Source organism: Etheostoma spectabile, chromosome 14, assembly GCF_008692095.1.
Source record: "Etheostoma spectabile isolate EspeVRDwgs_2016 chromosome 14, UIUC_Espe_1.0, whole genome shotgun sequence".
Taxonomy (NCBI): domain Eukaryota; kingdom Metazoa; phylum Chordata; class Actinopteri; order Perciformes; family Percidae; genus Etheostoma; species Etheostoma spectabile.
The window spans coordinates 15,511,943-15,539,032 of NC_045746.1; the positions used below are offsets into that span (position 1 = coordinate 15,511,943).

General features: G+C 39.8%; 1 protein-coding gene across 1 annotated transcript in view; it reads left to right on the plus strand.

Moving 5' to 3' along the window:
- Positions 1-27,090, plus strand: part of stt3b (STT3 oligosaccharyltransferase complex catalytic subunit B) — a 77,049-nt gene that overhangs the window by 9,530 nt on the left and 40,429 nt on the right. The window contains exon 2 of the mRNA XM_032535594.1: positions 25,924-26,032. Within this exon, the coding sequence (XP_032391485.1) occupies positions 25,924-26,032 (109 nt within the window). The remainder of the gene's footprint in view (positions 1-25,923; positions 26,033-27,090) is intronic.

Sequence of the window (27,090 nt, forward strand, 5' to 3'; positions counted from 1 at the left end):
TTTTTAGAATATTTATTAACTCTGTTGAAACTGTTGTCCCTTCAGTTTAATGTGTTCATGTTTTCCCCTTGGATGACATGTTTGTTCTGCATGCTCTGCTTTCCCTCTACACCAATAGAGAAGTGTTAAGAATTAAAGATATTCCTGCTATTGCTTCTGACCAATGCACTGGCCTGGTCTCTGAGGGCCCATGCAATATCTTCCCATAGATTTAAAAGAAATAGCATATATCAAATGCAGCAGATGATTTTCTCACGGATATCATGTAGTTAGGACTCAGTCCAAAGAGGAGTAGATGTTTGGGACTGCAATACTAATGTGTATTTCCATTAATTAATCTGCAGTTTATTTATTTGATTAATCGTTAGGTCTATAAAATGGTCCACAAGTTCCCAGAACCAGACGACATATTCAGATGTCTTATTTTGTCTGACCAACAGCCTCAAAGCCAAACCTATTCAGTTCACTATCATATAAGACTAAGAAACCCAGCAAAGACTTAATATTTTAAGTCCCCGCACAGTAGTCAGCTGCAAAAAAAGGGCAGTGTTCTATACAGTTTACGGTAAACTCAGTCCTCTTGTGAAAGAGACCGATAGGCTTACTAAAGAGAAAAAGGAATGAAAACTTAAAAGCTAACAACTATAGTTATTTTCATATATTTTTTTCGTAGTATTGCTGGTTTTTATGATTGCCAAAACAAATCCTGATTATTTCCTTGATGATGTGTTTTGTTGGCTTTGTTTTCACATGTTTTATACCTAAAGTATAAGCTTACTCTGGCCATTGTATATCTGCCGAAGGGAATCACCTGGTCTCTTGTTTTTCTGCTGCAGATGTGTCCATTGTTCAGCTGTTGCGTTTGTGTTCATTCTCATCGGTCCATTGAGAGGGGATGACTTTGTCACAGCCTAGCCACTGGCAAGCCCACCTGGTGTGACATTACAGAGCATTATGGTCTGAGGCCACGGCTTTGTTTCAGGTTGCCAGAATAGCTGACTTCCAGCCAAGGACACATCTGCCCAGGGTTGATGCAGGGCACAGACTAATTGAGGAGTAGTTTAAGGGAAGGGTGGGTGGAGAAGGCCTCAGGGCAGAGGAAATGAAATGACAGATGGAGGAATTGAGTGGTGTCAAGCAGAACAGAATGACAGCTGGAATAGTTTGTCAATCTGTGACTGGCCGAGAAAGACGATCCTGTCGGGCGACTGTCATATCATCGTGGTTATCAAGTCGAGCAGCTTGCAGGTAATCTGGGCACGCAGCTATCAGAACGAGGTGGAGCAAAGAGTCAAGGGTGGACCCAATGAGAGGATATATTGGCTGATACTAAGACCACAGTGGACAGTAATATAGACTTTCTTCTTCCACTATATTTGGTGACTCGAGTCACTTTAAAAGTTGGTATATTACCTTTTTAGAACCACACATAACCCTCATGGACATGTACCATAACACTAGATCTGTTTTGCATTTCCACCGCAGACCGTCCTGCAGTGTTTCTAGCTCCACCTTTTAGTATGGGGTCATTGTAATAGTGACCTAAACGGGTTACGAATAAACCGTAACGGGAAGGAGTGGTTCTATTTGTACCATCCACAACTTTTGACTATGGAAACAGAAATAACCGTTGATCTGCAACAAACTGAACTTAACCGTACTGCTTGGTGGAAATGTTTTTTTTTCTTTTTTTAATTTTTTTGTAGCGTCTTGCAAGCTAGAACCAATTAAATTTGTCGTTTGACAAATACATAAATACCAATCAAATCAAACTTTATTTACTGTATAGCACCTTTCATGCACAAAGGTAGCTCAAAGGGCTTTACATAAAAATGAAGGGGAAAAACAGCCCCACCTACCCCCATCCACAAGCAGAGCAGTATATGAGTATTTACTAAAAACACACAAAAAAACAAACACAAATCAAAACAGGAAGTGATAACATTTAGAACTTGAGAAAGCCCTATCATAGAAAACCTTGAGGAAACGGCAAAGACCAAACTCCAAAAGCAGTAGTTAAAATAGATAAAAGACTAGAAGATGGTAGATAAATAACTGAATAAAAATACAACTTAAATGATATACTATGAATACAAGGAAAAAGAGACTAAGATAGTCAATGCAATATTTTAACTTTTTTCATTATTGGCAATAAATCACCCATGTATTTAATTTGGCAAAGCTGGCTCCATAATGTAGATTTCCTTTCCCAGTTGTCCACTTTTTCGCTGACCTCTAAAAATAGATGACAGTTCTGGATCTCTGTACGGCAAAAGTGAAATCTCTGCAGAACAGAAAAAAGGAGGGAAGTTGAAATTAATCATCTGCAACAAATTTAATCAAAGTTAAAATCCATTATAAACGATTTATTATTCAATGTGGGAGGTTTTAACCTCTGCAAGGATAGACCTGTAGAGGTGATTGCCTTATCTGTTGTAGTTGTAGGAGTTCAGCCCCTTTATTTTAGCTGAATCAGGTCAGTAACGTTGTTCAAACACCTGCCTTTCACTGTCATCTCCATGCCAGTCAGAGGGACAGAAGGCACAATGTAATGTGAGTGCTCGTCGAGAACAAGTTCCCTCCATGGAAACTGGGCATTGTTGGCATGCGGCTAACCTGCTGCTATAAACAGTCTAAGGAGAGCTCTGAGAAAAGCATGACTCAGACAGCCCACGTCAGGCATCGGTGCACTTGCAGGCCTTTGGATAAACTCTTTGTTTCGGCCTGAAGACATCAAGACACAAATTCTAGTAAAGGTAATGGGCTTATTACAGATTGCTATTTTAACCCTATTTTATTCATATAGTAACAACTCTTGTTGTATAAATAAAATAAAAGGGGTCTCTTGATCAGAGTCAAGGTATAAGTTTATAAGATGTCTATTGTTGTAGCAATTATAATTACACCTGCGTTATAGTGCTGGCCGCCCACACCTAAAAGGGGAGAAAATGATTGTAGCTCTTTCGAAAAGGCCCTATTAGTAATGATGGAACAAAGTGAGTTGATCGTTGCCAGTGTGCCTTTATCCCTTTATCACTTTCATTTTGTGCCCCCTTGCTTTACACGGCGAGTATTCTGATAAGTGTAAAAACGACTAAACTATAAAATTTCAAGCTGTATTTTCCACTGTTACTGCCTAAAATCGAACAGATGCACCAAGATGTATAAAATGTTTTCTCATTCTACTTCCAGTCTTGTCTTTCAACTTTTCAGTCTGCAGAGACACAGCTCTGCCTACTCACATTGCCTTTTATGATGCCTCCTCCTGATCTAGCCAACAGCTAAAATTAATAAATAACATTATTTTTCCCCCCAGCCAACTCTTCAATTTAATGTGTCCTTGAGACATGTAGCACCACAGGAGTAAAAGAGATCTTCTTTCCAAACGCTAATCATTGTCCTGAGTACCACACACTCCCGCATGTCAGCCATGGACCTTCTACATTCCCAGCCACTGCCCCACTTGTTGTGGAGGCTTAGTCTTTTTCCTTCCACAGGTATCTTGGAAACTTGCTGTCATCCATAGAAGGACTGTTTCATTAATTTTTTCCAAGCTGTTTTTGCTTGCCCAGGGAGATGTGGTGTGTGTTTGACTTGATTGTTCTTGACTCTCAGCAGCAGCAGTTTGGCAGTCCAATTCAATACTTTTTCCCTGTGTCAGCCACCATATGGATGTCATGGTGATTAGGGATTGACCGATATGGAATTATTATTATTAATTTTTTCTTTGTAGTGCCAATACCGGTTTTCCCCCCCCCATCAGTTGTAGCCGATGACCGATACGGGCTGCCGATTTTCTTCTGCTGATATTAGGAGCCAATACTGCTTCTGTTCCCTTAATTTACATCATAAACATGTAAACCCCGCCACACTGGATTTGTTTTTTTATCGGAATGTGCTCTGCCATTTCTTTAAAAATAATAAACAAAAACACAGATCAGTGTCACTTCTGCAATCATCTTACATTCATATCACCCACAAAATGTGTGCAATGTGCCATGATGTTGTGTGCATTGTCATGGACACATGCAGCCACTTTCCTGGAAATGCTTGCACGTGTGTCAGACACAAGTGCGCAGCTGTCCCCGCAGCCTGAGCCTGTCTTACTGCATTCACCTGCAATGTTGTCGGCTGTGTGTCTGCCTGGCATGCTCTGTGTGGGACAGCCGTTTTGACCCGCCAGTCTTCATCAATATAGTGGCATGCGTCGTGTAGCTCTCCGCTATGAGCACCTTTCAGCAAGGAGCCATGAACCTAACAGAAAATAAGATCTTAAAATGCAACTCACTTGCAGTGAAGAAATAGATTGTATTGCCTATTTTTCTTTTACATGTGCAGTCTCTGATTCTGAAGGATGTACTTAAGGTGCCTCAGATGTGACTTTTCCTAAGATGGGGTGAATTTGCTTTTATGGAAACATCCGCTAGGAGAAGAAAAGCAGCTGGTTTGTGTTTTCATGAATGGTTATTGTAATAGTTAATGTGTACAACAGTTTTCTAGTTTGCAGATAATACACAGTAGTTGGTTTAGGCAATGATGGTTTGCATTTTGACGGTTTCTCATCAGCACAAACTAAGTACTTTTTTTTTGAGCAGTGTGCATATACTACAAATAATACAGCCACATTTTGTGCCTAAACACTCATGGTAGACATTAGGGAGTGCACGATTCAGAAAATGTCATGATTTGATTTGACATTAAAAAAAGAATGTTTAATTACTTTTTTTGTTTTGATAGTATTGTTTTTAACTGTTTTTAACTGTTTTTAACTGTTTAACTGAGTATTAATCGGTCTATATTCCTACTGTCAGTTGACCGGTTAATCAGTACCATTCCTAGTCTTTGTAGGTATATACTTGTAAACCCACATGGATAGCAGACATGCACACGGTTTTGTTCATGTTGTGTTTGGTGTCTGAATACATGTGCTCATACGTTTATTGCCATGCATGGGCATACATTTTGAGCTGCATGTGGGTGGTCTGCACAGACGTGAGCAAACTTATGAAATTTGTCATGTGGCCATGCTGATGCAGAAAGTATAATTTGAACTTTGTTTTGCATCTGAGCACAACAAGAAATATCCTCTCTTTCCCGGGTTGTCAATTTCAACCACTCTTGACCATGGGACGGCACAAATTTGGTTGACTTCCAAAGAAACACAGAGATGGGAGTCCTGGGGTGGCCTTTAGCTAACCCAGTAAGACCGTTCGCCCCATGCAGGCTGAGTCAGCGGCCCATGTTCAGATCCGACCTGTGGCCCTTTGCTGCAAGTCAACCCCCCCCATCTCTCTCCCCGTTTCCTGTCTAGCCACTGTCACTTATAAAGTGAAAAATGGGAGTCTGTAGTAAAAAGCTCTTGCAGTTGATTTTGCTTAAAATTGTCTTTAAGTTTAGATTCTATCTTCTGTTTGGAGCCATGTTCCGGGAACACTGCGTTGTTTCTTTTTAGGTTTGCTGTTCTTTCTTTTATCTTGTGAAGTAACTTCAGGCTTCTTGGAAGTTCCTCTGTGCCCATTTAAAAATATAGCTGTAGGTACTTTTACATGGAGTGGCGTGACCTTTAACTAAACTCCACACAGTCGAGAGATGCTACTGCTTTGAAATATACTGAATTCTCAACTCCATGTAGATGTTTATAGCTCTTCAATGGGTTTATCATTTATGGTGATATTTGATTTTTATACTCTTGTTGGTGTTAATAGAACTGCCTTCCTGCTTTTCCTTCCTGGTCCTTTGGGTGTTAATGTAGTACTCTCTCCCAGAGTTTTTCATCTCAACCTGTGACATTCAATGCATGTTTCCTTTTTAAGCGGATGCACCCTAGTCAGTGAGATCAAAGAGGATATTTCCTACACCAATGAATCCAGCTCTGATGTAGGCACCTCTCCATTAAAAATGCTCCCAAAGCCTCATTGGAATATATGAAGAGATCATTAGGCACCTCATATGATTTCACTCAGGAGAGATAAGTGACCTCAGACTTGAACATTTCCTTTCAATATAGCTCCAGCAATTTGGCAATTGCCACGACAATTAGAATTTAATTTACCATGACTGCTTATCTTGACCTTGAAACATACTTTTTCAATACAAGTGGCAAAGTGACAGAGGTACTTTTCTCTCTTTCATTGTCAGTTGCTTATCCACTAGTTTCCTTGATTTCGTTTGTTCTCTTTCCCATGAGCGTGTCTTTGTAACCCAGCAAGCAAGACTTGTTCTCACACTGTGATCTAACTCCCATCCGCCTTGTAGAGGCCCTGGGTATCTCTGTCACCAGTTGTCCCAGTTGCTTCAAAAGTCCCATAAACCCGGACCCCTGCAATCAGTGATAAATTAAATCGTATTAAAACTGGGTGTAAAATAAATAAATAAATGAAAGCAGCAGTTTAGGTTTTAGTGTATTTCTCCATCTTTTATTATATGCTAACCCTAAAAATATTATTTTTAATAATGCTCTCACTTTTGCCATCTGGCACACAATTTATGTGAATTCCAGTGGGATTTGCCTTGCAAAATTGATCTATTTTCCTCCTTTTTATTAAGGGTTTAAGGCTAGTTAGTGTTTAAAACTGCACAAAGCACGGTTTTATTTTATTTTTTTTATAAACCTTTTCATTTTGGAATATAAAATTTGTATTGTGGAGAAATAATGCATTTTGGTTTTAGCTACTTTAGTGGATGCTTTAAAGTGTGTACATTTTTTTTTTTATCTAGACATGATTAGTAGGCTTAAAAGAAGGCGGAAAACTACAGGTCAGCTATTTTCATATTTGGTCATTTATTTTTAAAGCTAAATTACCAATACAGTATAATCAGAATATAATACAATTGGATTGCTTTTCAGACAAATTAGGGAATTGTCACCTTGAGCTCTAGGACATTGTGATGGACATTTGACATTTTTGTAAATCAATGAATTGTTCAGATTAATTCACAATAAAAATAACATTAATGCATCCCACCAACTTTATTTAATCTTTTATAGTAAGCTCTGTCATGTCACTGCGGGCAAAATACAGTAACTGTGCATCTTTTTGTTTGAGTGGGTTTAACTGAATTTCTTCAGGCATAGTTCATGATTTTTGATGATGTAATACAAATAGCTAAATTTGGCACTGGTGCACAAGAGTGCATTGCAGTGAGTTCATAGTTTGGGGCAGTAGTTAGTTATAGCCACATGTTCTTCAAATGAGTGGACTCCTCAGAGAGCATTTTTAGGAATAGTTGGTTCAGCCCGATTAACATTTTACTCAGGCTGGGACAAGTGGGGCTCTTGTCCAGCTGAGGTGGTAATAGGTTCATTTCATTCAGACTAAGAGTAAATGTGCCTTATCTCCAGAACTATTGCTCTGGGTACAGTGTATAACTGATTTAATAAAAAAAAGGCTTTGACCGTCATTATGGTGACAGTGGATAGACATGATATGGGGAATGACACGCAGCAAAAAGGCGCGTGTTGGATTTGAATGCGTGCTGTTGCAGGACTCATGGGGCAAACGCTCCTACCGGGTGAGCTAGAGGCTGCCCCATTAACTGTTGATTTTACCACTTTACCTCTGTGCCATGTAATTTCAACAAAATGGAATAACTGAATTTTGGTAGAAGATGGATAATACATTCATTTTTAAACAAAGATGTCTATCTCCTTGGCTGGATAGGGGGTGCTCTAAAACTGGCACAAAGCATGTCTCTTTTAGAGGTGCCGGCTGTACCGCTTGTGACATTAGTCTTGCAGTCTGCATCAGCATCATACACATGAAGAGGGAAATCAGAGGGACGATTTCCCCTTCTGCATTTCTGGGCTGCAGTACAATCAAGATTCAGGCTGAGAGTCATCTGTCTTTCTACTTCATCCTCTTCTTCATCTAACACACACCCTACCTGCTGTTGCTGCAGATAGAGCTGGCGTATTGTCATAATGGCACTCCCAGCGAAGGCTGGGCCCTGTTTGATGGTGCCCGCTAGACAAAAGCTGAATTTGGCTGCAAATGTACCGCAGTCCCATCTCTCAGGCTCCCTGTAATAGGGTACTGGATCTGTTTCCCCCTCTGGCTGGGATTTGGAGATTTGCTACGCAGACAAGCAAGTGAGAGGAAGCTTTTGCTCTCATTCACTACTCCAAATCTATCCAATGTGGAGTTTTCATCCAGGATGGAGGTCATTGTTGCCTTTTATGTATTCTCTTTGCCCGGAGACGCGTTTTCTACTAAGATGCTATCACTGCACATTTCACACAGATTCATTATCTGTGAGTGCTTGTGCTGCTTGATTTTTATCATGTGCCGAAGTTTCAAAGTTGGATATCAACTGTTTTTTTTTTTTTTTTTTTTTTTTTTTTTTTTTTTAAGTATGGAATGAGTGATTCACATTACAGCACCTTGGAATTTCTTTGGTTTAGTTTGTCATTCATGTACGTGGATCCGGAACCAGTTTCTCACAGTTGCCATTAGAATGAAATGGGTCACACAGCTGTTTTAGCAGGCCACATGTTGAGAGTTGTATTACATAGTGTTAACTCAGTCTAAAGTTACTTAATTTGGACCTTTTTGAAAAAGCTCTTGCTGCATTGCCACAAACACTGAACAAAACGCATCTCTGTGCTGAGGCATTTGGGATGCCTTGGCCTGAGTGTTGAGGAGCAGCGCATATAGTATTCTCCATTCAACCACAAGCAATCCTTCATCCTTGGCACTGAAGCCCTAAAGCTTGGAAGCATCACCATGTCTGGAGTGACATTTAATTTGAGGAATAACAAAAGGCTCATTGTCATTCCCCGACTGGAAATTACCACAGCATTTTTTCCCCCCACCAAACAAGTCGGTGTCCTTTTCCTCCAGTGCAATTATGCATGCAGAGTCAGTTATGATGTAGTAGCTTTTTCTGTGTTTTACAAAGTCGGGAAGCCCCCCGTGGTAATATCTGTATTCAGCATGGCTGCTCATTAGATTGTGTGGATCATTAAGGGCTGCTACATCAAACAAACGCTCTTTGGGTTGCGTGCACTGAGCTCATGTTGCCTGTGTTGTCTGTGCTCCTCTCCTTTTTGTAGAAGACAGAGCAAACCTGATCTGACAATGGGTCTTTGCTGCAGTCTTGTATTTGTTGTCTACATTGGTGTATATTAACAATTCATATTGCTTCTATATACATTTAGTACCATGTGGTTTGTGCCTAAAATGCATAACAGTGCCTCAACTGTCTATCAGTCCATCCCAGTAACTGAGTAAAATGTTTTCAGTTCCTAAAATTGTTGAGTCACTCACAAAAATTACTAGAGCTGTTTGACTGCATCTTTTGTGAGCTTGATCAATGTACTCTATCACACTAGTTCAATCAGGTTAAATAAAATGTAAACTGAAGTTAATGTGGGCAAATGGCTCAGTATGCGAAGAGGGTTTGTGCAGTCTATTAGCAGAAGGATTTCATCTGAACACCTGTTTTTTCAAACGCATGCATACTTACATGCTATGCATGTGTACATACAGTGTCAGTGTTTGGTAGCAGTGCAATTGAAGAAAATTGACACATTCCGTGTCTAAAACAAGAGCTTTACATTTACAGGTAAGTCTTGAAGCTAATCAAACTGCTACAGATTACTAAGATGTCTGTCTCGCCTAAAGATCTTAAGGAGTGTGTTTTTTTTGCTTTGGGAGTTTGTTTGCTAGCTTGTTCAATGAGAGGATGTAAGAGACTACGGCATTGTGGCTAGAAAGCCAATATTTGCACATAGATATGTCTCCTTTGTGCTTGTTGTAAGTGGTTTTCTCATCAGTCAATGTCACTGTAGTACCTATGTTAGAGGACTTGTGGTTATTGCTTATAGAAAAGGGGTTGAATATACAAATGCTTTTCTTGGCTAAATACACAGAGATTTGACATCGATACAGACCGATAACAATGGCATGCAAAATCTTCATTGCCATAGTTGTGTCTATGAAGACTTCATTGTGTCTAAAGAACTCACCTGTTGATTTTACAGCAGGACAACGCTGAGCCCTGTATTTGGTAAGGTGCCTTCAAGTCTCAAGAGGGCTGACATTGTTTTGCCTTTCAAAGAGCAGAGCATCTTTCCCTTGACAGTCAAATCTGAATTAACCAGCTACTTGCTGCTGTTAACACGTTCTCTTCATTTTCATGCAAGTAATAAAGCTCATACCCCGGGCAAGCTATGCTAGTTAGCTACAGTAGGAAAATACAGACTTAATTTGTCTGTGCTCTCTGTGCACTAAAGGGGGTGTACAATTTGGGAGTTTATACCTCCTGAAAGACTCCCCTGTGGAGGAATGAAACGTTAGTCACCACTGTAGGAAAAGAGAGAAAAAGAAGGGCAGAAGAGAAGCACTCCCTTCTGTTCTCTTCCATTATGTCATAGCTATAGAATAGGAAACAGCAGAGGCAGCCATGTGTTAGGAAATAATGATGAAGGGACCACAGTGGTATAGAAGACAGTATAATTACTCAGCCCTGGCAGCCTACATTTTGACCCCTCAGGATTTCAGATCCACTGTGGCAAGCCCATTCACACAGATATGGCAGCTTTGGGGCAGCTATAACTTGTTATGATGTAGGTGCTCTGTATAACTGATTGTCGATTTTGCAGAGAGAGGTAGTGTAAGGTGCTCAGTATCTTTTTGACTGTAGTGTTATTGAGCTCCTTGCGCTGATGTTTAAGCCAATGAGCCGTAACTGTCTTGCTGGCATTCTCCACTGTCTCTTAGTGATTGTACAGCTCATAGCAAAACCATTATACTCAAAGGCAGATCACTTACAACTTTTAGTCCAGGAGTATCAACTGTGTGTAGACTGCATAAGTGTCCACAGCTGTGTTTTGAACATCCAATTTTATGGTTTCATTTTTGGATATTTTGGTGAGAGCTTTTTTCCCCCCGTATCCGCTTTCCTGCAGTAGGGGGATGGTTTGGATGAAGAGAAGGTGATTTTTAATCTGTAGGTAGCAGTGGGCAGCTGCCCTCAGTTTACCCTGACTGCAGGGATTTTCAGCCAGAGCCTCACAGTGGGGGGATTTAGTGTATATAGTTGTCTGTAGCTTCAAAGTGTATTGGTCTTTCTAAGCATAAAGCCTTTGAGTTGTATTCCTTCACATAGGCCTACATAGCTAGAACATTTCAAGAGCTAACATCATCAGAAATTCTAGATGTACAGTATGTTAATTGCCTTCCATGTTACACCTTGTCAATAGAATCTTTAGAGTAAACCTATGCTTTCTTTTACCAAATCAATTCAGCCACAAGTTCTGAGTATACCATCAATAAAGATCTCAACCTGTAATGATTAGGCCTGTAATCATTGCTGCAGTTTGTCCTGTTTGTGATATTGATTGTATAGCCACGCGTTATGACAGAATTGCCAGTAATTACTCCTCATCTCTGGGATTCACTGCTGCCTGCTGTTTCTACCTGGCTCTCCCAGTGCCTTCCCTATTTTTGGTCGATGGTAACAATGAGTTTTGATGAAAGAGAAGCCTCTACCCCAGTGGACTCTTTGGCTAAATGTGTAATTTTCATGCCTTTCATCCATTTCCTTTGATTTACACACCGCAGTTGGAAATTCAGTAACTCTGTGCTTTTGGGACAGAGCCCACCCCCCCACCCACCTCTTAAATGTACTCAAATCTTCAGTTGTTTTGAAATCGCTCTTGTTTCAAAGACACTTAACACATATCTAAATTCAGCTCTTTGTGTAGCTTGGCATATTGTCTCTGCAGCAGGGTGGGAAATATTTGGCTGGTGGATGCCAAATTTTACTAGCCACTTATATATTTTTTTACCAGCCACTTTTTCCGGAATTAAAATTCATAAGAGTGCACTAGCATATTTTGAATTGCTTAAGTACATTATTTTGTATCATTAATACATATTTTATTAATATAAGCAAATAAAAAGTGATGTGGGGAAAAAAGAAGCCTTTTATTGCCACATTCTGCTCCTGGGGTCCCATCTTTGTATGGCAGTGCACTTGATATGAGACTTGGATGACTCGTGGTCTTTTGTTGCCTCTAATTTAAAGTTAGTTGTTCCTCTAACGAACAAATTGTTTAAATTTGGGAGGAGAGTTTGTGACCTGAAGGACTGTCTTGCAGAATGTGGTTTAAGAGAACAGAAACCCCATCTCCAACTGGTATTAAAATCGGATCTGAGTGATCCGATAACACGTTGACAGCTCTTAGTGCAGATGAGAATGCACCCATTTTAGGCCACGAAATAGGTAACCGAGTCTTGGTCTATATTTGATCAGCACTGCCTAGTTTTATCTATTTCATCTGAGTTTTTTCAACCTCCGTTTATGCAATATAGGAAACCATATGGCGCACACTTCCTGTTGACAAACTATTGTATTACTGCCAAACACTACTGCACTAAAATGTTTCTAAAAAGTAGTAGACTGTTTAGTCTTACAGGTGTGTGTGTGTGTGTGTGTGTGTGTGTGTGTGTGTGTGTGTGTGTGTGTGTGTGTGTGTGTGTGTGTGTGTGTGTGTGTGTGTGTGTGTGTGTGTGTGTGTGTGTGTGTGTGTGTGTGTGTGTGTGTGTGTGTGTGTGTGTGTGTGTGTGTGGCTTCTGTTTGTTCTCATTGGTAGGCATCCGTTATTGAATTAGTAAAGTGAATTGCTGTGGCTTAACAGTGTTATGGCTTTCACTATCAGTCCTTTTTAGACAGAAATATTATGGGGTTAATGGCATTTACAGTACATGTCCTTCAGGTCTATTTTCTTTACATTGCCATTATATGTGGTGCAATCTTTATTACATTGATCTCATAATATTGTTGCACCCACTGTGTCCCCATTGCAGTTAGTGACACTCATCTGTGTATTCTCTTAATCTCCAGTGCTGCTTATAATTTCCCATCTGGTGCCCATGTAGTGTGCAGAAACTGTCACAGAAGCATCGGTTGCAATTGTCTGCTCATCAGTTGTCAACCCAATATATTCATCAGACAGGATTTTTCTTTGGAGGAGTCAAATGTGGACAGATGGATGGCTACATGACTTAACTGTAGCATTTTGGCTCTAGAGCATGGGTTTACCCCAGTAATCTGAGCCCTGTGATGGGATAGGCTGCAAATGAATTGCAACAGCTCATCAGTAAGGCTACATTAGTTAGTAAACAGCTGACATTTAGTTTTTTGGAGTTGAAAAGTACTGATGAGTGGTTGTTTAAATGCTGAAATCTCTGTTGCTGTACAGGTTAAGTTTTAATATTAGCTGAGAGATATATTTCAGTAGATCTTTGCAAATGGTACAGTCAAAAAGCATCCTTCTGCTGAGTCTTGTCTTTTACTGAGGGGAATACAATGACCCACATACATTTAGTAAATTAGCAGGAGAATTCTTTGCTGTAGCTAAGTTTATTTATTCTTGACCATCCGTTTCATGTGTGAAAGTTATTATGGACCCACTGCATTGTCCAAATGTCATGCCCCATCTAGGTTCAGTCAGGGACTTTCTTGGGAAATGGGAAGCTAAGCTTTGTGGGGACTAGAAAGTGTTACAGGCCACGCTAAGAGGAGTTTAATGTTTTAATAGATGACTAGTTTGCTTTGACCTCAGCTGCATTTCTGCAAACATTCAGTGAAATTTGAAATGTATGATTAGGGTTGGGTACCTTTTCACGTTTTTCTCGGTATTGCTACCTGAAATTCGGTTCCCGGTACTGTTGAGGTACTTTCCCTTTGCAATTACAAAACATGATTTAGGTTGTAAACATAATTCCAACCTATTTATCCTATTTACTTCGAACATTTTTATTTATTTAGAATATTTTACGCTAAATTAAACAAAAATAAAACCACTCCCTCTCTCCTTCCAAACCCGTCCCTGCAACATATTAAATTGAATAATTATTAATTTCTTACGCACTTTAACTTTTGTTCTTTTATTAGTATATTCTTTTTTTTAGCTTGTTTTATTTTCATCATGACGGTTTTTAATTGCTCTGAAAGGCGCTATAGAAAAAAAGTTGCCTTGCCTTACAACTTCAGCCTGTCAGTCAGTCCCCAGGGCATTTAAACCACTGTTGTGTCTAATTGTCTCACAGAAGTGTAACATCAGCAGCACCGCGACTGCTTTTGACTCGCCATTTATATCATATCACAGCGAATGATGTCTGCGTGAAGTTTTGAAAAACTCGAACCAAACTTGAAACCACTTTATCGGCATTGCTGTGACTCACGGTGACTTCAACAAAACTGCAGAGCCAACGTAGTTTGTCTGCGGGCGCACGTGTGCAAGCTTGTGATTTCAGGTACAGAAATTTGGTACTGTTTAATTTAAAGTGAATTGGCCCACGGTTGTACTGATTTAATTTGGTTCGTACCCCAAAAAAAGAAAAGTGCAGAGTTCGATACCCAACCCTATTTATGATAGGAGCTGTTTTAAGAATGATCAAGATAACATCAGTCAAACCTCTTTTAGGTAGGTTTCACTTTACATTCTGTACACTAACCACTTAATATGGGTGTAAGGGAGGCCGCCTCATCTTGTTACACTCATACCCCCATCTTACCTGAGAATGCATTCTGCACAGTAATTGCTGTGGTGTTAAACCAATACTTGTTGGGGTTCAGATTTCTTACGGTCTTCTGTAATTACCAATCAATACCAACCACACTGCAGTTGGTTAATTGTTTGCCACATTGCCACCTCTGTATAGCATTATTGACCACAAAACACAGTTGCCTAATGGTTTAGTCATTGATGGATTCCCTGCACATCAGCCTACAGTTTTGTAAATTGATAATCTGGACCCCTGCCTATTATGGCTGACCTCCAGTCTCCAGTTTGTTCCCTTTTGTTATTACAACCTATTTTGAGGTTGCCTTTTTTCTTTTTTAACTAAAACTCTATTGTTTTCCCTCTATTTCATTCTACATGGCCAAAAAATACTTTTCTCCCTGTACAATGAATGAAATTCCCCGTAGTGAAACTCTAGTGCCTGTCATGTTGAATTTTTGTAGAGAAAGAAAGGAGGTGGCGAATTCTCAGTAGTGAGTTTGTGGTGTCCTTTTTATGTTTTCCCACCACCATTTACATATGTTGGAGAGACAAAAACTGTAGGCATCAAAAAAGTTTTATTTTTTTTGTTCATTGTACTTTGGGGGGGGAAAACACATACAAAGACTGGCTAGCACACGTGTCCCATGGGCTGCAGTTGTTTATTTCTAATCTAAATTCACGTCTCCCGTTGCATTACTAACTCAACACTAAATTTCATCCATCCTGCAGTCTGCTGTTGTCTATTACTTTTGTGTTTTCACTGTTATGTTGTTCATAAATGTTCTGATGTTGTCCACAGCAGGTAGAGACCGTGTGGTGTGTTACCTCAGGCAAAGGTGCACACCACACAGTTCAACCAGGCTATTTCTCAAATCCATCAAAGGTGTTATTCCTATACGTGATGTAGAGAGGTTCTGGTTGTAGGACCATCTCAGTTGATCTCATTGGACTCAGTTGACTGGGCACATTCTTCTGCATCATCCTATCATGGAGAGCAGTCCGATCAAGTTTAGCAACTGCTTTGTCCAGATCCTTAATTGGTTTATAGTGGTTTAGTTCAAAAGGCAAGAGGCTGTGGAATTTAAAACGATTGTGTACCTTGAAATTTCTTAATAGACCTCCACTGCCCTGTGCCCCCCTCAGGCAGCTGCAAGCCTCCACCTCATGTAAGAAGATTAAATGCTACTCACCACTTTCTCTTACAAGTTGTGTACATATTTGTTTTGAAAGTTTTCTCATTTGCTATTTAACAACTACGCCTACTATATGCTGCTACTATAGAGTAGTGCAGTTTCCAGTGAAACTTGCCTAGTCAGTACCTACACTTTTCTGCGTTTGCTTCTTTTTAATTGGAACAGGGTATGTCTATGGGCTGAAATACAGAATAAGCTACCAGAAACTGAATTTGAATCATTTATATTTAAATTGCTAAACTTTAATAATTCCATTGGAAAAACTGTATTTGAATCCCATATTTTTTTTTTTATTTGACTCATTGCATTGAAAATCTGAATAGTATAATTTGAAGTTGAATTTATTTTTTGGAAAAAAAGTCCAATAAAGTTCAACTCTATATATCTTCACATTTAGTTATAAAAATGCAATGTCAAGTTAGTGTGACAGACATCCAGGTAGTTGAAGGATGAAGGAAGAGCAATCGAGCGCAGATTGCCAGAGTTCATTGGCGCAGATGCACAAGACTCCTCTTCGGCCAATCGGCACCTACGTTTTGGAGCACAGTACCCGCCATGAAATTAAGAAGTGCTTGCCTTGCCTTGACTCAAAGACTGGCGTGAGCCACGTGGCCACCATGGATTTGGCTTGGCCAAATCCAGTAATTCCAGTTGAAAATAGATCTGCGATCTAATGATGTAACTGTTGTTAATACTATAGCTACTTTGTAGAAACGTTTTGTTTTGTCAATGAGCATAACAAAAGATCGTTAGATCGTAGATATAGATTGATTGAAATTCAGTTTTTTTTAATGCAATTATTCAAGTTTAGCAATTCAAACATTAACAATTCAAATTCAGTTTGTGTTGGCATATATTTCAGCCCATATATGGCTGTGTTCTGTAGCCATACAACCATGGGTGTTATTAAATTCATATAGCATGAATGATATGTATTATCCAAGGGGATTTTATTCAGTTTATTTTCTTAATCAAATACTCAATTCATTGTATGTATTGTGTAAGTTAACATATGGTAAATGATCAAATAATTGGTATTATTACAGTTATTGGTATGGTCAATATCTTTGCCATTGTTTGAAATACGCCCACATTTTTCATCAACATCTTTTTTTTGTTTTAATTAATCCTTTAGCACATAACATATGTCAGATAATGAAAAATGATCGAAAGCTTTACTTAGAAGTTTTTACTTTGAAAACTAATTTAATGTGCTCTAGAGAGACCTCATCACTCCTGGCCTATCACAAGTTAGCAGCTAAAAGGGACCCAATATTTAAGTTTATAATAGTGCAAAACAAAGAAGCAAGCAATTGTACCATTCCTGTCCGGCCATGTGTGCTTAGACAATATTTTGCATTCTTGATTTTGACTTATTTTGTGTTTGAGATGCTAATACTGCTGCATGTATGATGCTGCATGCATTGTCGGCCCTGTTTGGATAATTTCTCATTCAGTGCATCTCCTTGTCTGCTTATAGCTTGTGTAAGCATCTTGTCCAGCTTTGCTAAGAAAATAGCCTACTTCAAGGTTGATTGTTCCGTTAGACCCACAAGGCTGTGTCAATTTTGATAGATATTTCCAAGCTGTTTTCGCACAGGTGTGAATAAGAGCCTGTGTCTGTGAAAAGATAATTAGTATTGCCAATAGCAGTGACTCTGCTTTTAAATATGAGATCAGAAAAATGTAGAGCTCATTAGCTAATTACCTTCAAATAACTGAGTATTTTACACACAACTTCAAGCTTCTTTGCGCATTTGCTATTAGAGTGAGATAAACAACCTAAACATATTCACAGAATAGCGCCTAGGCAAAGACAAGTCTTGGTCTGGCTGGTCCCCATTTCAGAAAATCATAACTTTGCTCCTAACAGCCTTTTTTCTCTTCTTTTTTTACAACCCAAACAGTTTTATGTGGGAATCTTTATCTTGACTGTCAAAATGTGGTGCTGGAGCAAATAAACACTGCTAGTTTATAGCTGTTCTGTGTCTAATGGGTATTACCAGTTAAAGCTGGGGCACAATAATGTGTATTGAAATTATTCCCTTCTGCAAGTCAGTAAGTATGCCATTATGTCTCTTTACCTCAAGATGCAATATGGTTTGTCTCTTTGCATATTGACATGATGATCTTACACCCCACTAAGGCACAAAAACAGAAACCATCTGCTTGTGTTACCATTGCCAGCTGATCCAAATACATGTTTAACCAGTCCAGTAATTTAATTGAAATTCCAATGTTTAACAATCTGGAATGCCCAGTTTCTGCATGCACTGTAGTCTTTGCCTCTACAATAACACCTTTAGCCTTTGGTGGGGGTCATTGGGCTTTAAAAAAGTTGTCTCTGGAATTATTGTAAGCAAAATAATTAACTAACACAGCTGCTGATGTTTCTGAAGAAGGAAATTGGAACCTCCTTTACCGCTATGTTTCAAGCATGCATGAGTGTTTAATATTCAATATGTTTTGGATGCATCTCATTCCAATAGCGTTAGAATGAAATGGCTCTTCATGGACCTCTTCAATCAATCTCAAAAGATTAGCTCTGCACTCAAGATTCAATTGAAAGAATGCTTCCTGAAGTGGCAGCAAGTGTTCAGACAGTGAAATTGTATTTTTGTCTTTTTAGGATTTTTTATGGCAGAATAATTAGCTGCATGTTTGGTATTTATCTCCTGTTGATGCTGTTCATGTGTTCCTGCTGCTTTGGTTTTTATCAACCACCCCATATCAACTGAGACATTGCTTCATTGAACCTACTGCATAAGCTGTCAGGCTTGTAATTACAGCCAATATTTAATTTCACATTTACTAAGCAGTGTCTTGTATCTTGTGTGTGCACAAAATCCCTCTCACATATTCACAAAAAGCATTACCATACCGGGTCATTTAACTAGCAGGAAGATGCACGCACGCACACACATGCTCGGACACACACCTACCTCTCTTCGATTGAAGTGATCCAGCAGCTAGATGATTTGCCAGTATGCCTCATGTTGTCAGATGATGGCAGGCATGCCGGACACTCAGCATTATTAAAGCCATTTGGCAGCTGTCCAGTTAGTGTGACCCTTCCATCAGCATAGAGGTATTAGTTTTGGGACAGGATGTGAAAGTGCACAGTGTGACTGAAAACTAACTTGTCATGCAATTCTCGGGTAACCCAGCCAAAAAATCTCATTGGGGGACTATTAAAAGGTAAAATTCTATAAGGTGCAGATAGTTGTAATCCTATTCAAGTTGTTGTAAAACAGTAAGTGAGGGCCATCTCTAGGAGCCTAATCAGAGTATCACATTTACAGCTGGGGTTGCAGGTAGATCTAGTGTTTCATAAGACTTTAACTGGATGATGCTGGTTTAAGCGTTGTCCCAGTGAGAATCTGTCCTGCTGAAATGTCCATAAACTGGACCCTGAATCTACCATCTCTTAACTCAACTGCCTCACAACTGGTGACCACAGGTTAAAGCTCAGTTGTAATTTGGTTTCTATCGCTGTCTTACCTACTTTTTAATTTGAACTTGTATGAACTACAGAAACTGCTAGAGAAATTAAATTCAGATTTTGTTGTTCATATATATTAATACTTAATTTATTCACATCCTTAATTGTGTCAGATATTGTAATAATAACTACTATACTTTTGACTTGTGATTGCATTCTAATATCCCCCACCTTCATAAATCAAGAACCCCTTCTTTCATGATAAACCCTTTGATAAAGTATCACATGTTCCGCTTCTTTCATTATAGTATTTCAAGACTGCTGCCTCTAAAAAAAAAACAAAACAAAAAAAACACCTTGGCGATGCTCAAACCTGGCCATCTGATGGGGGCCTTGTTGTGTGACTGTTGTGCTCACTTGCCTTCTGGGTCCCCAAGCAGGCTCTCATTTACGTGTTATTCATTCAGAGTTTGACAGAGGTGGCCAATTAGTCAAGGTGGGGATTACACCCCTGAAACCAAAAGTCTGTAGACATTCACCATATCTTGAACCAGTAGGGAAAGGCAATGATGCATCTGATTATGTAGTCAATACTGAATGAGGCATTACTGCCTTGCGAACAGCAAAGGAGCCCACTTAGTCATGCTGATGATGATGCCCTGTCTCAACAGGAAACTGGTAATCAGTAAAACTGACCTTGATTCAAATGAATTATCCCTGCAGGGTGCCCGAGTGATATAAAGTGAACAATATGCCACTCCCAATTTTCATTTTTGCTTAAAGATATCTGAGGGGTTGATATAGGGGCCATTTTGGCCACTTCACTTTTGTAGCTATGAATCAAATGTTTTTTATGGTGTTAGAAGTGTGTTGGTTCTCTCGCTGGTGGTTGGAGGTACTGCAGTGGCATCACTGGTCATCAAGTGCTCTGTTGCCTGAGACCAAATTGGCGGCTTTGCATTAAATTACTAATGTGCCTGGCAGAGCTACTTCATCCCCCCCGATCAAAGTGACAGGGCAGGTGTAAAGCACTCTACTCTGCTTTCGGTGAGATCATTGGAGAATGGGTTTTGCGGATGGCTTGGCAGTGTGCAAAGTTGTCTTTGAGAAATGTTTTTTTTTTTTTTTAATTCCCTCGATTTCTGCCTCACTGATTTGACAGTTGCAGAACAATGAGGAAAAAGTAGCGGACCAGTTCCACCAGCATTCAAAGTCCCAGTGTGGTAAACGTATAAACCTGGCCGCCTCTGCAGCTTTGCACTTTGTAATATTATGGTAATTTTCACTATTTAAGTAAATAGACTAACAAAAAAACCACAGCAAAAACAGATTAACCACCATCTATATTTCTTTATCCGATAGTGACAGTGGATAGACAGGGAAGGGGGAGAGAAAGAGAGGGGATGACACACAGCAACGGCTGCAGGTCTGATCTGAACCCGAGCCGCTGATAAGGACTCGGCCTACATGGGGCGCATGCTCTTACTGGGAGAGCAAGAGGCCACCCCGACCATCTATTTTTTTTTAAGGAGCAGTTTGGTTGGCCACTTCAACTAGTTTTACAGTAAATTAAGGTTTGGAGGATGGTAAAATCTGAGGTGAATCTTTATATACAAAATAAACGGATGAATGTACAAGTGTAGTCTTTTCTGTGGGACTCCTATGTTCCAGCTGGGTGGTGTGTTTGTCATAGGCTTCAGTTTGCCCAGATTCATGACCCCGGGCACCAGGTCTTTGAAGAATAGGATATGATTGCCCAAGGAGCCACAAGGATAAACCCTCATGTAAGTTCCTCAAAAGCTTTTCAAGTTAAGCAAGTTAGCGGCTTTTATGATTTTTTTTATTTATTTTTTATTTATTTTATTCCAAAGAGGCGAGGAGTCTTTGCTCTATGCCATCTCTACCTCTCTCACCACAGTGAGGGAGTGGTAACATGGCGTGTGGAAAATGTCTGAGCTGAAATGCAAATAAATCAGTGAATTCACGGGCAATTAAGTGAAACCCATGCAGCATTTTCCTCGCCAATGTACGGTCTTTAGCAAACAAAATGGAGGAAATCTGGCTGCGGCTCATCACTCGTAAATGTATTACGGACTGCAACACCGGGATTTTCATGAAAACATAACAATAGCGCTGCTGTTTACGATGCAACAACATGTGCGGGTGATGAGTGTGACGCTAAAAAAGCGAGGCACATGAGTGAAGATGACATAAACCACGCAGGTGACTAATCACTTACGGACCCTCCCCCCTCTCTCCGATTTGCTCCCTCCTCCTTTTCAACATGAAATAAAAAAAAAATAGTCATTGACATTTACACATGGGCTTGCATTAAAAAATGGTCTCCTGCATTCCTGGACAATCAATAGAACATCAAAATAATAAAACGCCAATATTACATGTATTACATAAACACAGTTGTAAACAAGTTGGACCTGTTTTACAGTAGAGTCAGTTATTTGAAATGCTGGATTTTTTAGAAAGGATGCATCGTGCTCAAGATTACCACAAGAGACCAGTTCTCAGCATTGGGTTTTGAAATTAATGTCTGGCCAATGCATGCTCTTTCTGGAAGCAAAGATGGAGTCTGTGCATGAGGGAGAAGAGCTTTGACTTCAGGTGCAATGTGAAGGCGTTGGAAAACCAGGCACCTTTTTATGATGATTAATGAGCTACATCTTATGCCAGCAATTTTAAATGCATTCTCCTGATCATAAGCATAAGAAAAAAAACACACTCACTACACAAAATGCACACACAATATAAAAACAAATGTATAAGTAAATGTAAGTGCCTACTGACTCTCACTCTGTGGAGTAGATAGAAGTGAGGAGATGCTTTTGATTTGATTTGGGGTTGTTGATAGGCCTGTGTTACTTGTGCTCAGTGTTTCTCACACACAGACTAATTTGTGGCTGTCCGCCACAATCAACACCGGTTGCCACACATTGCGTTTCTTTGTTGTTGTTTTTAACGCTATTTAAAGCACTCATTCGTTGAATATCCTTTCCTTGGTCTCCTCAGTCTCTCTGTCACACGACACACACTCAGCCCCTCTCCTCCGTGCACACAGCGTCTGTTTTCATGAAAACAGTGCTGCCAACTTAGATTTAGCGCCTTTTCAGACCCTCTTTGCGACTTTTTTCACAAAAGTGGCTAGCGACAAATCTGGCGACTTTCTGCAGAAAAGACAGCGACTTTGTGTATGTATGGATATATATATATATATATATAATATATATATATATATATAATATATATATATATATATATATATATATATATAGATATAATATATATAAATATATATAAAAAAAATGAGGATGGGCTGCTTTTATGAAGAGCAGCCCATGTCCTCTCCTCATGTGTGGCAGAACTGCACACAGTGCGCAGGCAGGTAGAAAGGGGAGAAGTGACAGGGTGCATAGGCCGGTGTAGGTACAAGAGACAGCAGGACGGGAGAAAGACGCAGCCGAGCTGGCCTGGCCCTGGGATTACTCTCCATCTACCTTGCTGACACATCTACTAAGCTTTATGCAGATTATTTTGTAATGATGCCACAAATATGCAAATGAGTCATTTCCCCCCTCAAATCCTTAGAATAGCTTTTAATTCCATACTATCAATGCACATTCAATTCCATATCAAAACATGACCAAAATTGATGAAGTTTGTGTTATACCTTTTACAGAGAGTGAAGAAAAAGGAATATTAGGCTGTTCACAAAATAGCAGTATTTACATTTTTCTTGACTAACTCAAATTTACTGTATGAACTGAGAAATGTCTTAAGGGTTTGCTTTACTTTACACTGCACTAATATTTAGTTGCATAACGATTATTTTTGAGAACTGCTTCACATATGTGCTGCATGGAGTCAACCAACTTCTGGCACCCGTGAACAGGTAGTCCAGCCCAGGACGATTGAACTACATTCCACAATTCCTCTGCATTACTGGGTTTTTCCTCAGAAACCGCATTTTTGATGTCACCCCACAAGTTTTCTATGGGATTGAGTTCCGGGGATTGGGATGGCCACGCCATAACACCAATCTTGTTCATCTGGAACCAAGACTTTGCTCGCTTACTGGTGTGTTTTGGGTCATTGTCTTGTTGAAAGACCCCTTTCAAAAGACATTTCCTCTTCAGCATAAGGCAACATTACCTCTTCAATTATTTTGTGGTATTGAAACTGATCCATGATCCCTGGTATGTGATAAATCGGCCCAACACCACAGAATGAGAAAATCCCCATAAAATGATTTTTGCACCACCACGCTTATTGTCTTCAGTGTACTGTGGCTTGAATTCAGTGCATGGGGGGTCGTGGGACAAACTGTCTGCGGCCCCTAGACCCCAAAAGAACAATTTTGCTCTCATCAGTCCACAGAATGTTGCGCATTGTTTTTCTTTTGGCCAATCATTGTGTCCGTTGGCAATTGTAACAGTACTCACAGGTAACTTTAAGTCTTCTTCGATTTTCCCGGCGCTGATCATTGGTTGAACCTTTGCCATTTTGGCTGTTCATCGATCCATTCAAATGGCAGTTGACCATTTTGTTTTTTTTCCTACACCTTTCAGGCTTTGGATGCCCTTTCAAGGCATATGAAATCATTTTGGCTGAGCAGCCTATGATTTTGTGCACTTTGTTTTCCCCTCTCCAATCAACTTTTTTTTATCAAAGTCTGCTGTTCCTCAGAGCAATGTCTGGAACGACCCATTTTGATGAGTATTTCAGTGTGAAATGCGCTATAGCCAGCATGCACAACATTTGGTCCCTTCCTTCCTTAAATAGGGGCCATAATTGACACCTGTTTCTTCACAGAATCAATCACCTCACTAATTGTCACAACAGTGCTATTATTTTGAACATGCCCCTTTCAATTAAATAGAATGAGCAGCATGCATGTGCTGACTGTTTGGTCTGTTAGTTTTCTATGACTCTACAACACTTACTAGTAAAATATTTGCCATGTAGAAATATAATTTATTCCAAAAATATGATTTACGAGGTTAGTGATGTTGGACTGATATTCTTTTGAACATAACTGTAGATGTTAGAGGTGTGATGAGAACCACTAGAGAGCTGCAGTGCAGACGGAGTGAGACTGCGTGGCCTCTGCAGCTTGTTCTCACAGTGAGTCACGGCAATGCCGGAAAAGCGGTCACAATTGTGTAGTTACAGTTTTCAAAACTTAATAATAAAGTATTACAGAGGGGAAAGTACTGGAACTGGGTTTCTGGTATCAGTATTGGTACAAATGTGATTGGTACCTGCACTTTTAAATCGTTTGGCATTATTTTAAATCCCCGTGAAAATGCAACAGTTAGGTCTGAAAAGGTTAGTTATACAAGAGAGAAGCCATTTTAAAAAACAAGCACTGTGAAAGGTTTTGTCATATCCTCAATTTGTGACTTTCGATTTGAATAAGAATTTTTCCAATCATATTTCATTTGAAGTGTTCTTTAAAATGTGTTAAAATCTTGTCTTGTGGCAGATTCCAAAAGGGTATACATTTTTATGAGGTAAATTGAGGGAACAAAAGCAGCACTGGGAAAAAATGAATGAAAAGAAAATCTGTATTGGCACTTAAAAATCCATATTGGTCATTCCCTAGTTTTTGTGATTGCCTATGCTTGCACTTTGATTCAGATCCCTACAAGTGCGGTGCCCCTTTATAGCGCGTGCCTATTTGGAACGAGCCGATTGCTTGGTTCCTAGAATTGTTGCTTGTAGTATTGTCGGAAGGCGTGCCCCTTCAAAGCATCCTCAGGCAAACAAAATTTAAGATTCTTGAAAGTGAATTACAATCAGCATGGCTTTGCATTGTTTTTTTTTTGTATTTTCAGCTCCTTGCTGTAACCGTACCTTGTTTGTTGGGTGACAGTGTTGTTAGACTTGATATAGTCTGAATAAAAGAAATCTCTCGTGTGTAAAAGAGCTGATTAGTCATGTCAGGTGATTATATGTCCTCTGGTATACATCTCTAGTCTGCCAGAACAGAGAATTGTCTTTTAGCAAACTGATCTGCCTTGCTATAGAGTCTCTATGCATGAAGGTACAGTATGTGGGCCTCAGAACATACCATGAAGCAGCCCACATTAATGAGCTGTGCAGCGAAGAAGGTGCCTCTGAAAATGTACTGAACACTTGTTCGTTCTCTTTGGCAGCAGTCTTCTCAACAGTGTCAGCTCTTTCGATCTGCTGCTTGACAGTGTTCCAACCCCCTCTGCTTATCACAGCTACAGTGTAAATCAAGGCCTGTTTGCTGTGAGATTCCATATATTTGTTCTCAGGGGTTTTTGCTTGCTTGTTTTGTTTTTTTCCCCCCCCTGATTTCTCTGTTCCAACACCAGACCCATTTTACGCCTTTGTCACCTCAGCGCATGCCAGTGGTTGCAGTTTGAATTATCTGTGAAATAAGTAGGCTTTGTTCTGAAAATGCCACAGTATGTGTGAGCTTCCTTCATCTCTTTTTTTAACCGAGGGCTGACCTGAGAGATGTTGGCATCAGCACAATGGTGCACATAGTGAATGGATGCTTTATCTTCCCTATTTTAACAAGGCTTACCCATTCAGACCGCCTTCAGAAAATCTGGAAATTAAATAACCTTTTCTTTTCTGGAGTTAAGTGTTTTTCTAGGATGTCAATAGCTATAACATTTTGGCAAAATATGGTCTATAAATGAAAAAGGATGTTTCTTTTCTGTGTGTGGTTATAATGTTACCTTATACTCAGCCAGCCCTCTTCTCCTTTTCTTCTGTTGCTTCAGGTTCAATTACAGATCAACACACCATCTCACCACTAATGGATTCTACGAGTTCCTCAACTGGTTTGATGAGAGGGCCTGGTACCCTTTGGGCAGGATCGTTGGTGGCACAGTAAGTTTCTCTTCAAATTGATGCAGCCAACCTCCACATTTTTAAATTTCTTTTTCATCATTTGGTTTCATTTTTCAGCTATTCTTGGGTGTCTTCAGGGGAATACAGATTTATTGAAGAAATGATTGAGATGAGACGGTGAATGGTTGTTCGCAATTCTGGAAATTGGGGGGGGAGTGTGCGTGCTCCAGCTCTTGATGTATCACACTGTTCAGCCTCTCCAGAAGGTCTTATGCAAGGGTGCTGGAAAGGATGCTCCAGGCGATTAATGAACCTCAGATTGAGGAGGAGCAGTGCAGCCTCCATCCTAGTTGTGGAACCTCTTTAATCTCTTTTTTTTCTTTAGATAATTTACTTGGAATTTATAGCCTTTACTTGATATGACAGCTTAGACATGCAAGAGGAAAGAGAGGTGGAATGACATGCAGCAAGGGGCCGTAGGCCATAATTGAACCCACAGCCGCTGTGGCGAGGACTACACCACCATACATGGATGCACGCTCCACCAGACGAGCCACCCAGCCACCCCTCCTTTAATCTCTAAAATCTTGGAAGAATACTGCAGGGGTCATGGAGCTTGCCAAAGTATTTTTGTTTTTTGTACCTGGAAATGGCTTATGACCACGTCCTGCAGAGTGTCTTATAGGGGAGGACTGGGGGCCACTGACGAAGTGCTCGTTTTCCAGAATGAGAAATGTGTACAGTATGTATCAACAGCAATAAGTATAAGGTTTTGGCCTGATGACTTTTATGGTAGGCCCTGCTATCGAGTTTCCAGTTTGGTTATCCATGTATTGCATTGCCACATTTTAGCTGATGATGTAGCGCTTTTGGTTAATCAGACTCTGACCTCTGGTGTAAACTAGCTTGCTTTGCGTCAGACTTGGGCTACACAATGTTTTGTGTCATCGTTTATATCAGGATGTCCGCATGCGCGATAGTCACGTAGCAGGACGTTGCGATGTTGACGCTAAAACTTTTTTGCTGCTTGATAAGAAAGTAAACTTTAACCGTTCTCATTTTACATGATTGTTGTGTTGTCTTCCCGTCAAAATTGA